At 47.5% G+C, this 14,334-nt stretch overlaps 2 protein-coding genes across 3 annotated transcripts in view; one reads left to right on the top strand and one right to left on the bottom strand.

The window, feature by feature from the left end:
* Positions 1-3,384: 3,384 nt before the first annotated feature.
* MMP21 (matrix metallopeptidase 21) lies at positions 3,385-10,693 on the top strand (the record flags this gene model as incomplete). The annotated part of the gene is made up of 7 exons (XM_081268125.1): positions 3,385-3,546; positions 4,665-5,184; positions 6,177-6,316; positions 6,584-6,725; positions 7,618-7,875; positions 9,986-10,155; positions 10,394-10,693. 7 exons carry the CDS (start codon positions 3,385-3,387, stop codon positions 10,691-10,693), a joined length of 1,692 nt encoding a protein of 563 aa, XP_081124251.1.
* Positions 10,694-13,078: 2,385 nt separating this feature from the next.
* The window catches only part of EDRF1 (erythroid differentiation regulatory factor 1), a 45,194-nt gene continuing 43,938 nt past the window's right edge, over positions 13,079-14,334 (bottom strand). For both annotated transcript variants that reach the window (XM_081268006.1, XM_081268007.1), the window contains one exon: positions 13,079-13,977. In XM_081268006.1, coding sequence (XP_081124132.1) covers positions 13,803-13,977 — 175 coding nt within the window. In that variant the 3' untranslated portion in view covers positions 13,079-13,802. The remainder of the gene's footprint in view (positions 13,978-14,334) is intronic.

Raw genomic sequence — 14,334 nt, 5'->3', positions numbered from 1 at the left:
ACTCAACCTGTGTGGTTTTCAGTGCAAAGCTGTGTTCAGAGGGGGGAACAAATATGCCCACCTCCATTGACTGGCAAGCCTGGTATTAATGATAAAATTTGCTGTGTATGAAAAAAAAAAAACCTTCAAGTTCCTACTTGTGAGCTGTGGTCAACTGGGATTCAAATAGAATTTTTTTCTCTTTTCATTCAGAAATGTAACTACAGCACTGCTCAATTAGACCAGCTGGCCTCTGGCATCTAGAGGCTGGATTTACTTAGAAATGTAGTGTCCATAGAGAATCTATCTCCAAACTCTATTTCCACTCTTTAATACTGCCCTGTATTTGAGCTGGGTTAAGGAGACCCACATTTGTTTTCTAATAGCCTATAGTGGAAAAGGTCACTATGCCCTTGGGATTCTTGTCTCCTTGAAAGATCAGGTTGGAATGATCTTATGCTGGGCACCTACCATGCCCCCAGGGAAGGGAAAGCTTTATGCCTGTGACAGTCCTCATAACAACCTTGGAGGATGGGCATTGCTATCATTCCTACTTTTCTGGTGTAAAAACAGGCTCTTCAAGAGGTGAGAATACATGTTCAAGGTCATAGCTAATAAATGATTTTAAAAAAGACAAATTTAAAAGACATTTATGAATGTAGCACAAGGGCCAGGACATCTCCTGTGGTTCTCCAGATCTCTAGACCTCAGTGTGACTTGACACTTCACACTTGTGACTTGATACTTGACATGGTTTGAATGTGTCCCCAAAGCTTCGTGTGTTAGGAGCTTAGTCCCCAGTATGATGGTGTGGGAGCTGATGGAACCTTCAAGAGCCAGGTCCTGGCAGGAGGTCCTTAGGTCACTGGGGTGTACCCTCAAAAGGGGTTGCAGGACCCCACTCCCTCCCTGGCTTCCTGTCTTTGTTCCCCGCGTGGCTTCCCATCCCTGCCATTCGACTGAGGCAGTGTAGCATGAGGGTGTCCTCGTAAGAGCCTGGGCATGTGTTTGGACTTTTAGACTCCAGAACTGAGCTAAATAAACCTCTTTTATTTCTAAAGTTAGCCTGCCTCTAACATTTTGTCATATACACTTGTACAGAAATTTCTCAACGAAGGCACTGTAATGCCCCCTGGTTTTCTGCCCAGACATAGGCAGAACTGTCCCCCTTCCTGATTTGAAAGTCAAACCTAGAGTAAGTTTACAATCTTCCCTTTGTCAAGGAACCCTATTCTACAGAAGTTTCTGTTCTTGGGGAAGAACCCAGCTCCAGCAGTCCATGCTGAGGACTCTGGCAGCACTCTAAGGTCCCTCAGCCAAGGAAATCGAGGGGCCAGACTCCAAGAACCTCCATGATGCCACTTGGCATCCTTGGCTATGCAGGAGCCCACTGTGCCAAGGGCAGGCATCAAGGTCTTGAGGCTATTCTCCTGGTTTAATGTCCCTTTCTGGGACTAGAGATGGTGAAACCAACCTTAAAATATTGCAGATTTCAGTGTGGCTCTACTATACAGATAAGACAAGTCTATCACTTGTGCCACAAAAGACTCACCCCGGGGATTGACGAATCCTGAACTGGATGAGATGAGGTCACGTGCAAGAGGTCAGAGCAGCACCAACCTGCCTGAAGAGCTTCTTTTTTCACTTTTGTTAGAAATACTGAGGCGCCACAAGAAATCACACACGCGTTCAAAAGTGTACAACCCAGACAGCTATAGTCTCCTGCTTCATGTTTCCTCCAGTGATCAAAAAATTTTGTGACCTCATTCTTATAATATTTCAAGTAATTTCTTGGCCATACTCCCAAGCATGGCTTTCCAGGTGTCCCACCTTGGGCTGATTAGCCTTTCCCCCATGCCTTCTGCTGCCTATACTCAGCCACACTTGCCTGAGTGTGGCCATCCACAGCAGCACAAGGCCAACAGCATACATAGACACAAATAATGTTAAGGAACAAGACTCTTTAGGAATGAATTCCTCAAGTCTCCGATCTCTGTCTTAGTGCATTTGTGCTGCTATGACAAAATACCTTAGTAATTTTTAAATACTAAAAATTTAGAGTCTGGGAAATCCAAGATCAAGATGACAGCAATTTCAGTGTCTCATGGAGGCCTGGTCTCCTCTTCAAGATGGCCTTGAATTTTGTCCTCACATGCAGAAGGGATGGGAGGGCAAAGGACCAATGCTCTCTGAAGCCTCTTTTATAAGCATAACAATCCATTCACACAGAAGAGCCCTTCTGGCCTAATGGACCCTGAAAGGCCCCTCAGTTTGACACTTGCTTTGGGGGTTATGTTGCAATGTTTATCTAGGAGGGGACACAAACATTCAATCCTCAGCAAGCCCTAGGAGAGACCATCCTATCCCCAGGAGGGATGGCTGTCATGCAGGGTTTAAGGTCTGACTTTGAGAAGCACAGACTTTGGCCAGAGCTAGCAAAGTGGGAGGGACTGCCAGCTCCATCTTCTCTGCTGGTCAGAACTCAGTTGTGCATGGACCTTGGAGGTGTCCAAGCTCCTCACGAGCACCACTTCCCTTCCCAGTGTCACAGGTATTGCCTTGCTGCTGAATTATCAAGTGTGAGACAAACAGATCCCCTGGCACTTAGTCCCCTTCCCCCTAAAGCCCCTGTCCTGGGCCCCGGTGAGGGTTCCTGGGCTGTAGAGCCATAAGAGCAACACAGAAGGGTGCAGGGGGCCAGGAAGGTTCCACCTAGGAAACCCAGGCTCCACCCGTCTCAAAGCTCCACAGAGCTACTCAGGAGATTCCTTAAGACATAGTCTCACTCCACCAAAAAGTTCCATGCAATTTAGAACAAAATCCAAACTGCTCCCCTGCCACACAGGTCTTTCCCCTGGACCTCCCCTGCTCTCCCACCCTCCCCTCTGAGTTCAGGTCCAGCCACGCTGTCTCCTTCCTTCCCGAGTGCTACGGAATTGCCCAGCTGTTTCCCGTGCAGGGCCTTTGCTCCTGCTCCTTGCCTACAATGCAACCTTCAAGCCAGATTGAACAGGAACGCCTCCCTCCTGTCTCTGTGCTCAGATCTCATCTTCTCATGATGACTTCTGCCCTCCCGGATATTACTTCAGGCAGGAGAATGCAGTGCTCATCCACGTGCACATCGCCAGAGTGCTGAGATTCTCAGGTATCTGCAACTTGGGGAAGGAATTCCCTGAGGATGTGGCAAACACAGGAGGATGAGGAGAGAGTTCTCATGCTAACAAGAAGGGTGGCCCTGGGGTCTTCAAAGGCAGCCTGCCAGGGCTGCTGAGAAGCCTCTCAGAGGGCACACTTCGAGACTGGGTGAGAAAGCTTGTTTGCTCATAAAAGCGTTCCAGGCCTTGCTCATTAAGGAGGAGAGACGGGGACAAAGCAAGACAAGAGGGCCAGAATCCAGGCTGGGCCATGCTGGCTTTCTCTGTCTTGTGTCCGACACTGTTGCTCAGCTGCCTGGCTGTCCCCTGGCCTGCCCAGGCAGAGACCCTCTTCCACAGCCGGGACCGCTCGGACCTGGAACCATCCCCGCTGCGCAGGGCCAAGCCCATCACTGACCTCCATGCTGCTCAGGTAGGAGAAAGACTCAAGAGTAGCATCGTCCACATGCACATGATGTGCGGACACATGCCCACAGGCAGGGCATGGCTGCAGGCCTTGTGGGGAGCAGGATTTCCATGGTTCTAGCAGGACATGGCTCTGTGCTTAACCTGATGTTCACTATTGGTTTTTGCAGTGCTGGGCTAGATCCCAGGGCCCTGTGCATGCTCGGCAAGCACTCCACCACCAACCACGCCCTAACCCAACCTAATGTTGATTGACAACCCCTGGGTCAGCCTCTAGTCAGTGATTAATGTTGCCCTGTGCAAAAGAACCACAGACTTGAATATCATTGCTTTTCTAAATGCAAGCGAGGTAGTAAGAGGCTAAGGCACTGTTCGAAGAGCGCTCTCTGGAAAAAGGGGCAGCTCTAGCAAAGACGCCCTACTGCAAAATCTAGGATCCTCAGCAGAGCCATCTGAGGGTGGCATTCATTGACTCTGCTGGAGCTCCACCATGACCTGGGCAAAGGCTCTCGTGAGATTTCTTCATGACATGGGTTGGACAGGGAGCGTGACCCTGCAGTCCTAGTGGTCACCATACTCCACAAGCAGATGATCAGAATCTCCCACATTAAGCCCTGGATCTGGTGTACCTGAAGGTGGAGGGTCTTGAGAAGGGGGCTGGCTGGGTCTGCTGTGGCTGCCAGGACCAAGGGCTGCGGTGCTCCCTCCCTTCCCTGTGCTGGGGTGGAATTTGCCACTCCCAGGCCCCTCACTTGTAGTCTCTAGCACCTGGGCCAGACGCTGCAGCCTCCCCTGCTTATATCCCATGACCTGGGTGCGCTTCCTCCAGTCCTGACCCCTCATCTCCCGACATGCCTCTCCTCCTACCATCCCCACTCCCACCCGGCCTGCTCCAATTCTGCCCCTCCTCAGGCCACACGGTGCCATGATTTCAGCCAGCCCAGCCAACCCCCTGCACACTGCCCTCACTGGCTACTCTCTCCACGCCCTGTCTCCCTCCCTCTGTCTCTTTCTTCTCCCTCTATCTCCTTTCTGTCATATAGTCCCTGGTCAGGGCAGGCATGGGGCAGTGGGAAGGCCCTGCAGGTGGCAGCCCCTGGACTTGGGTGCATTTCTCTCCCACAGAAGTTCTTATCCAGATATGGCTGGTCGGAGGGGCCTTCAGCCTGGGGTCCCAATCCCAAGGAGCCAGCAGCAGCCCCTGCGGGCCCCACCCTGGCCGAAGCTGTGCGCAGGTTCCAGAGAGTGAATGCGCTGCCGGCCAGTGGGAAGCTGGATGCAGCTACCCTGGAGGCCATGAACAGGCCTCGCTGTGGTGTCCCTGACACCCGGCTGCCAGCCCTGTCGACCCCTTCAGACCCACAGCCCAGGGCCCGATCAAAGCGATTCCTACAAATGCTGCTACCCAGGCCAGGTGGGCAGCAGGAGGACTCCTCAGACAGTGGGGCCATGAGGGCCTTCTCCAAAAAGACCCTGACCTGGAGACTGGTGGGCGAGGCCTACAGCAGCCAGCTCTCTGTGGACGAGCAGAGATACATCTTCAGACTGGCCTTCAGGATGTGGAGCGAGGTGACACCGCTGGACTTCCGGGAGGATCTCACTGCTCCTGGGGCCACAGTGGACATAAAACTGGGTTTTGGGAGAGGTAATAAGGGTGCAGGTTCAGGACCCCCCACGCTTCCTGCCCACTCTGCAAGCACATACCTTCGGCCTTTCCCTCTGGGGTCCTCACCTGCATGCTGGGCACTGGGCTTCCTGGAGTCAGTCCCACCCTGGTTGCCTCAGTCACCTGCAGAAAGGTGGTACAACTGCTCTCCCTGGCTTGTTCTGAGGTGACCCCAACAGGGAGAGGCGGATGTAAGCCCTCTATTAATGTTACCATCTTAGAACTTACCAGAAAAGGGATGGACCTGTCACCTAGCAGGGTGCCTGGAGTGGTCACAGGGGACATGAAGGCCAGCCTGCTCCCCTCAGAGTAGGTGGGCCCATGGGTGCAGGCCAGCTGTAGGAGCTTGCTCACCTGGAGCATTCAGTATGCCACCAAGACTCCACACACGCGCCCTCCCTGGTCCTGTGGAGAAGCCATGGGTATATAACATTGACCTGAGTAAGGAGATAGCCAGGGTCACCCACAGGTACCACCAACTCTTAGCTGGTAGATTTGGACAAACATCCTAACATCTCTGTGCCCCGTGTGTGAACCAGAGCAGCTCCTGGCTGTCCTGGTCTTGGTGAATCAGTGCCTCAGTGAGAGTGCATGGGGCACGGTTTGTTGAAAAAGCATATAAGGGACAGTGACCTTCAGGGACCTTCCAGCTGTCAGGACCCAGTTCCAGTGCCCTCCCCTCCGTGAGCACTTCAGACATCACCCATCTCCCCGTCCCCACACTCCTCTCTCTGCTGCTCCCAGCTTTGGAACCTGCTCCTTTGCTACAGTCTGTACTTCATGATGAGTTTGTAGATGACCATGGCTCCGCACTCCTCCTCCTGGGTGGCAATTAACCCAGTTGTGGCCATGCCCGCTCCTGCCCCTGGTGCAAGCTCCTGGAGGCTGACTGCTGTCAAGTCTGTCTGGTTAGGTGGGGAATCTGCAATGGGCACCCCTCACTCACCAGAACCACTCTGTCCCCTTGCCAGGCCGGCACCTGGGCTGTCCTCGGGTGTTTGATGGGAGCGGACAGGAGTTCGCACATGCCTGGCACCTGGGCGATATTCACTTTGATGATGATGAGCACTTCACACCACCCACGAGTGACACAGGCATCAGCCTTCTCAAAGTAAGTAGCTCATGCTGCTCTACTGAGCAGGAAAGGGCAGGCAGCACGGGCCCAGTCTGAAAGCCAGGGCCTACCACGGCATGTGCATGCCCTGAGGTGGCTGGAGGGTCTGGGGATGCTTCCTAGTTCTCACCATGTTCCCCTTTTCCTAAAAAAGCACAGCACCCGTGAGGCACAAGCCTGTCCTCTGTAATTCAGGGACCAGTCCCAGTGGTACTCAAAGGCCCAGGATTGGCCCTGCACCCATGGTTTGTGTTGCCCTCCTAGGTGGCTGTCCATGAAATTGGCCATGTCCTCGGCCTGCCTCACACCTACAGGATGGGATCCATAATGCAACCAAATTACATTCCCCAGAAACCTGCATTTGAGCTGGACTGGTCAGATAGAAAAGCAATTCAGAGACTGTATGGTAAGACAGGTCTTGGGCTGGTTCTCCCCAGAGCTCCCAGAGGACACTCAGGATGCCAAGATATACCCTGCTTGCTGCTCAGTGAGAGGCAGGTCCCCAAGGAGCACAAAGTTCCCTAACTCCACGGGACAATTTCCTTAGTTAAATGTGGCCCTGCCCTGACTGCAGTCACAGGTGAAGGACATGGGTGGGCAAAGCCCACTCCCCGTGGACAATCCTCCAGCCCTCCCCTCCACATGCCGCCTGTGTTGGCTGGGAGAAAAGCTGACCTGTGCCTCAGTGTCACACAGGAGCACCAAGGGGAAGCCACTGGGAGCTTTCTAGCAATTCTAAGGCAAAGAACTGATTAAGCTTGCAGCTGCAGCTTTAATTTTTATTTAGTTGTTCAGGCTGAGGTACTTATGGGTCATTATTTAATGAAAATGATCAGTGATTTAACACAGATGCCCAAGGCAAGGAAAGCTAGGCTTCCCTTTCCTATGTAAAGGAGCCTCACGGAGACCACCCTGTTTCTGTTCTTGGCACTCAGGGCCTTTGGAGACAATGGGAGCCAGGACACACTTATTTCCCCAGTGGAGCTCTTCCTCTAGCGTGTGCCCAGAACCAGAGGGCCTTCCTCTAATGAAGTCAGACTGGCCATCAAAAGAGAAATCAGGTGGTCCTATAACTTGGCATTCAGACCAAGTCTGAGAGCATTATGAGCAACTCGTGTGGCTGGACTCTTGCAGGCAACCTGGGTCCCTGTTCCTGCTCAGCCCACGTCTAATAGCAGATGGTGTCTTGCTTTAAGGTGTGTCAATAGAAAACCCCAGATTTGCAATTATCTCTATCCAGTCACACCTGAAAGTTGACATTTGTACCATGTGACAGGTGGCCGGATATTTCTTTTCAGGTTCATGTGAAGGATCATTTGATACTGCATTTGACTGGATTCGCAAAGAGAGAAACCAATATGGTGAGGTGATGGTGAGGTTCAGCACCTATTTCTTCCGCAACAGCTGGTACTGGCTTTATGAAAATCGAAACAACAGGACCCGCTATGGGGATCCTCTTCCAATCCTCACTGGCTGGCACGGAATCCCAGCACGAAAGATAGATGCGTTCGTCCACATCTGGACATGGAGAAGAGACGAACGTTATTTTTTTAAAGGTAAAGATTCTTCATGGGTGGCCTCATTGCTCTTTTTCAAAAACATATTTTTAGTTGTCTATGGACTTTATTTTTTATTTATATGCAGTGCTGAGAATCGAACCTGGTGCTTCACATGTTAGGCAAGCATTCTACCACTGAGCCACAACCCCAGCCCTTGCCATTTCTCTTTATAAGAGAAATGCATTCAGAATCAATGTTCCAAGTCCCTATCATGGAATCTATTGTAATGCTCTGGTAATTACTTGCTTGATTCCAGTCTGCCCCATTGGACCTCGAGGTTTGTGGGAACAGGGGTTGGGTCTGTCCCTGATCTTTTACAAGAAGGCACTTAACGTCATTGAATGGATGTGTAAAGAACTTTGCTAGACACTTGAAGTGGTTGACAAAGCACTGTTACCTGGTTCTGGAGGAAAAAGGATGCCCTGGAAGGCTAGCAACACAGGCATAATTCCAGGGGGCAGGCCGAGCAGGGAGGTGACCACTGCCACCTGGAATCTATGCTAGTATTCCAAAAGTCAGGACTTGCCCTGGACTAAGGATGGGGGAGAGATCCGGAATGCCTAGAGGAGGGCACCCAAACTGCAGTGTGGGTGTGTGCAGTGGCCAGAGACAAGCAGCAGGAGTGGGGAATGGAAAAGGCTCATCTGTGGAATCACATGGGATGAGATTCTGAGAAGACTGGTGGTCCGACCTTGGAGAGCCTCAAATGGAGTAACCAGGGTCTGGACTTCATCCAGCGGGTAGCAAGGAATCAATTTCTGAACAGGGAAGAGCAGTGTTTTGCAGGAGGTGATTCGGCCAGGGTGGGGTGACCATGTGAAGAGCAGGTTGGGGCTGTCTTGCTGCTGTTCTCCTTATTCACAAGCCACCCTGTCCAGCATCTCCACACCCAGCTCATGCAGACACGCTGCTTCGAAAACCCAGTGGGCTGCAATCCAATCCCAAACGTGATGTTGTGGCTCCTGCTCTTTCCTTTGAAGGAATGTTGTGTGTACCTCTTGAACTTAAATCTCAGTGATTGAAACTATGCTGCTTTAAACTGCTCAGAGTTAACAAAGCAAGGGCTAAACTGTGAGAACGTCATATGCAAACTTTATTATCAGGATCCAATGTCTAGATTTGCTCTTTAGTTCCCTTCATATCACACGAGATTTTTTCAATGCTTTAAAGAACTTACATTGGCAACAAGGAGTCAGTACAGAATTAGGTCATGATGGGGGACTCCTTTAAAAACATCTTTAATTTGCTGTAAATATTTTAAATTAAAAAAAAATACCAGTTAGAGTGAATTGCTGCTCCACTGGGACATCTCAGTGCCAATTGTAGTGCGTGTGTGGTTGCTAAGGGATGTCACTATTTGAGTACGCCATGAGTTGTGCAAACAGAAGTGTCTAACTCAGCAGATTTATTTATTCTATTGTGTGCTGACAACAGGTCATATCTTTAAGAACTAAAACGGAAAGCCTAGAATAATCCTCTCCTGTTTCAGAGCATTAAATTAGCATTTGAACGTTAAAACAAAATTAACCAGAGTATATTATTTCTCAGGATAGTGGGTCTGGGTGGACTCTGAATTTGCACAAGTCACTTCGAGGCTCTACTCCAGTTTCCTTATTTGCAAAATGGGGATGGAGAGACAGATGGTTAAAAAGCACTGGAAAAGGTATAACCCAGGAATAAGCATTGGGATTTCTTCTGTCAAGAGACCTTGTATCAATTAGAGTAGGAAAGTGATTCTGGCCAACACGTGGGCCACTAACATGCAAAAGGACATTGTTAGACCATGAAAGAGGAAAAAAAATCAAGATGCTCAGGTGAAAGAGACCACATTTTTGTCATTTTTGAGAGCCAACAGGACGATGTGAATAGATCAGGGCTCTCTGTGAGACACCATCAACAATCTAGTTGCAGCAGTGTCAAGTACAGAAAACGTTATTGGGGTCAAATTGAGAAGTCATCCAAAACCTGGGAAAACCACTGAGACTTCAGTAGGTGCCACAAGCCCAGCTTTCTCTGGGAATCCGGCAGAGCATATGCAGAATAGGAGGCTGTCCATCAGGTTTCCTGTGATTTAAAAGCCATATTCGTATTTTTGGTTGACACTCAGGAAATCAATACTGGAGATATGACAGTGACAAGGACCAGGCCCACACAGATGAAGAAGGAAGAAGCTACCCCAAACTGATTTCAGAAGGGTTTCCTGGCATCCCCAGTCCCCTGGACACTGCCTTTTATGACAGAAGGCAACAGCTAATTTACTTCTTCAAGGTGTCCTTTGTAAGTAGCACTGCTTCTGTACTCCTGTCTGAGATGTGTAGAATGAACAAAATTCTCAGTTGAAAGCTGTTCTCCTTGCTTCAGGTCTAACAGCAGTGGCAGATCATTAGGTGGAGAACTATTTAGAATTTCAGGTCTAAAGAACTCAGTGCACAGTTGGATGTAATTAACTCAATGCTGAAGTTAACCTAAATATCAATGAACTTCAGAACAGTCTTACTCTCTAATTTGTTTGCAGGTATTTGCATTTGATGTCAACAGAAACCAAGTACTGAATTCTTATCCAAAGAAGATTACTGAAGTTTTTCCAGCAATAAGACCACACAACCATCCCTTTAGAAATATAGATTCAGCTTACTATTCCTATGCACATGGCTCCATTTTCTTTTTCAAAGGCAATGCCTATTGGAAAGTAGTTAATGACAAAGACAAACAACAGAATTCCTGGCTTCCTTCTAATGGTGTATTTCCAAAAAGGTCTATTTCAGAGAAGTGGTTTGATGTTTGTGATGTCCACACCTCCACACTGGACATGTAATGAGAAAAACAGGAAAACTCAAACAGGGTAAGATTTTTTTCCAAGAGAAAAAGTCTGACTTCTTTTACAAAGAAGTGAATATAGCTCCCCAAGTTAAAATCAATGGGAAAAAAAAAAAAAAAACTTGCTTAAACTTTTAAAATATTTGGTTTTAAGATCAATTGCTCAGGCAAAACCAATCAATTGCCAAATAATTTTATTAACTTTTCAGAAAATCTCCCCCCCACACACAAACAAGCACCCTGAGGCAGCCTCACATTTGCTTTCGGTTCTGTGTGGAACTCTGCAGCTGCACCCCAACACTGCACCCAGCCCTGCTGCAAGGGGACCGGTGAGGCTGCCAATGCCATGGTGTATGTTTACTGCACTTAAAACAATGTGATGAGAAAAGCCACAGAATTTAAATTAAGTACCAGGTGCAGTGGTACATGCCTGTAATCCCAGCAGCTCAGGAGGCTGAGGCAGGAGGATCTCGAGTTCAAAGCCAGCTTCAGCAACTTAGTGAGACCCTGTCTCAAAATAAAAATATAAAAAGAGGCTGACGATGTGGCTTAGTGGCTAAGCACCCCTGGGTTCAATCCCCAGTAACAAAAAAGCCATATATATATATATATATATATATATATATATATATATATATACACACACACACACATACACACACACACACACACACACACACACACCCCTTGTCATAATGATAGGTGAAAGTATATGAAAGGTTTTCACGTGTCTGTCTTAATCTTCCTGCAAGGCAGGACAGACACAGTGCACGTTTCCAGCCTGAGATGCTGAAGTTTACTTCTTAAAACTGTGATGGCCTCTGGCCCTGACGCCAGCTGTGCTGTTTGCACACATAGGCCTGCATCTCATTGGTCCTGAACAGAGGAGCTTTTGTCTTGCTGAAATTCATTTGGTGTTCTACTTTCCCTGCAGAGCAACAAACACTTGTGAGATAGTCAAACCACCAAAATAGAGCTCTGGGAGCTAGTTGGATCGTTTTATTTTCTCCATATCAGTTATATTTAGGACAGGCATGATGTTCCTTCAAGTTTAATATGCTTAATATGATATTTTTTGGTGGTACTGGAGATGGAACCCAGACCTCATGCATGCTGGGCATGAACTCTTGTCAGTGAGCCACATATCTCCAGCCCTGGCTGTTAAATTCTTAACACACACCACACACACACAGGGAAAAGAAAAAAAAAAAAGGAAGAAAACCATAATCCCATATGTAATGATGTGGGCAAAATTTGGCAATAAAATTAACTGAAAGATGCAGTAGCCTCAGTGACCAGGACACAAATAACCACATTTCTCCTAATGGAACATTTGAAACACAGGCACTGTAAGAAGCTCTAAATTAAAACCAGCAAATTACAAATATATTTAAAAAGGAATTTTTTATTCCCTCTGTAGAAATCTTCATGTCATTGTTTTGACAAAAGAAGACAGAATTTATATTTTCTTGCTTAAAAACAATTTTCCTCTCAACTAAAAGTCTGTTTAGCTAAGGGGAAAGGATAGGAGACAAGAAAAGTAACCCTAACATCCCTAACTCCAGCTCGTTCTACCCAAGAAGGAAAATCCTTTTTGAATCCATGAACCCAGAGGGCGATATAACCACTGGAGGTGCCCCGGGCTAAAGAGCAGAGGGAAGCAGCACTGTTCTGTGTGGACTCCGGCTGCCAGGGAAAGAGAATGAAGCCCTGCCAGAAGGAGACACTGCTGATTTGGAGCAAATGCTTTAACCACTTAGGCAAAACTTTAAATGCTTCAATGATTAACTTTTGTAAACTGATGCAAATCTGTCCCAAGAATGATGTAAGTCAAAGAACTAGACAAATGGCAAAAGAGTTCTGCCAAGCTGATAGGTGTCAATTCATTTTCCATGAAAACACTCAGGATTCTCTATGTAAGGAACAAGCAGTTTGTGAAAATTCAGCTTGAAACCAGTTTACTCCAGACAACTTTGTGGTGGAGCTTGGATTCTTTCTGGTGGGGTTGGTGTGGAGGGGCTGCTGGTCAACACAGAGGATCTGCACAATGAAACCAACCATCTCTGGGCCTGAAGGGGCAGGTGACATCCATTCCTGCCACTGAACCCAGCCAGCAGGCTTGTCATAACCACAGAGTCAGTGGCACAGGGGCCCAGACTCTCACCACCACATGAAAGAATCCGACTCCCACGTTACAACATTTCTTGAAATTGAGTATTGATCATAAGGGACAAGTACAGCCTTGTATACACTGGAGGCTTTGGGTGGGGGGGAAGTGTATGTATGCAATCAGACAAGACCCACACACAGCAAGGAGTAAGTGAAATATTCCAGTGAAAACTGAGTGGATGGCAAAGTTTTACTTTTAATGTTATGATCTTTATTTTGTAATTATTAAACTGAGTTCAAATCACAATTTAATGTGAGGAATGAAAAAATGGAAAATAAGATATTTTAAATAAATAGTTTATTCAAAATAGTTTTGTTTTGTTTTTTACCTTATTCACAGTTTCAAGTTTAAATGAAAAAGAAGGGGAGGGGAAATAATACTATTCCTGATCAACTGTCATATAAAGTTGAAGAAAAGTGAATCCCTTCAAAACATGCATTAACTATAGAGTAGTGCACAATGGCTAATCTTCAAAACTCCTGCACTGAAATTCACAAAGGGGACGCTCTTGTGCAATTTGGAAGGAAATATTAGGAAGTTTCTTTAACCCATTTGAACCTGTAATATCATTTGGATAAAAGGTTCTCTTGGTGGAAGCAACATTTTATCCAAAATAATATCTTAAACCTTTGTTATCCAAGATACTTCAAAAATATCTGAAAGTATAATTGCATAACAGAAAGTCTATTAATATTGAGGTACCATGTACGTCTCACAGAAATAAAAGCTGAAGCTTTCAGTTCAGTTCTGGCTTTAGCACTTCAAACGAAGAAGCCAAAGAACTCCGCCATTGTCTGTCTGTCATGAGAAATAAGTGCATGCCTGTTTCAAATGGGTATTTCCTCACATTTAATGAAACTCAGCACCGAATGGACAAAGCCACTCCTGTGGTCAGAAGGCACTGTCAGCGCGTCTGCAGACGCAGCTCTGCGCGAGGTCACTGAACGGCACCGCTGCTTACTCCGCTGCCCCCATGAGCAAGCTGCCCCAGCAAATGGATGATGACATCAATTCTTTCCAAAAGACTTGCACTTTTGTTTGCAGTAGCTCTCAAAAGCTGGGAGTAAATTTGCTTGTTGGATTTGAGAAGTCCATCTTCTTCAATGTTATTGCTGGGGTCCCCCCGCCAAAAAAAAAAAAAAAAAAAAAAAGAACAACAGGTGAAGGGCACAGTAAAGGGATCTGGAAACAGTAACAGCACAGCAGTGGTGCTACACAGAGAAGCAGGTCTCCCAGTGCCTCCCCATACCTACCGTCTATCTTCTGTTCCTAGACCTGTCTTGACACTCATGTCAATACATCAACTAAAACTGAGTTAAAGCCTTTTATCTGTTCACGTCCTCTGCCAGGAACTGCTCTTGGTAGTGAACCAAATGGACAAAAGTCCCTGTTTTGTGTGAGGGGTGGTGGTGGGACACTGGGAGAAGATGTACAGTGGACAACTATGCTGGGGATGCAGCTCAGAGGTG

Source organism: Spermophilus citellus, assembly GCF_964194105.1.
Source record: "Spermophilus citellus genome assembly, chromosome: 15".
In the NCBI taxonomy this organism is placed as follows: domain Eukaryota; kingdom Metazoa; phylum Chordata; class Mammalia; order Rodentia; family Sciuridae; genus Spermophilus; species Spermophilus citellus.
The sequence above is the reverse complement of the archived record's forward strand: the minus strand, read 5'-3'. Positions and strand labels throughout refer to the sequence as shown.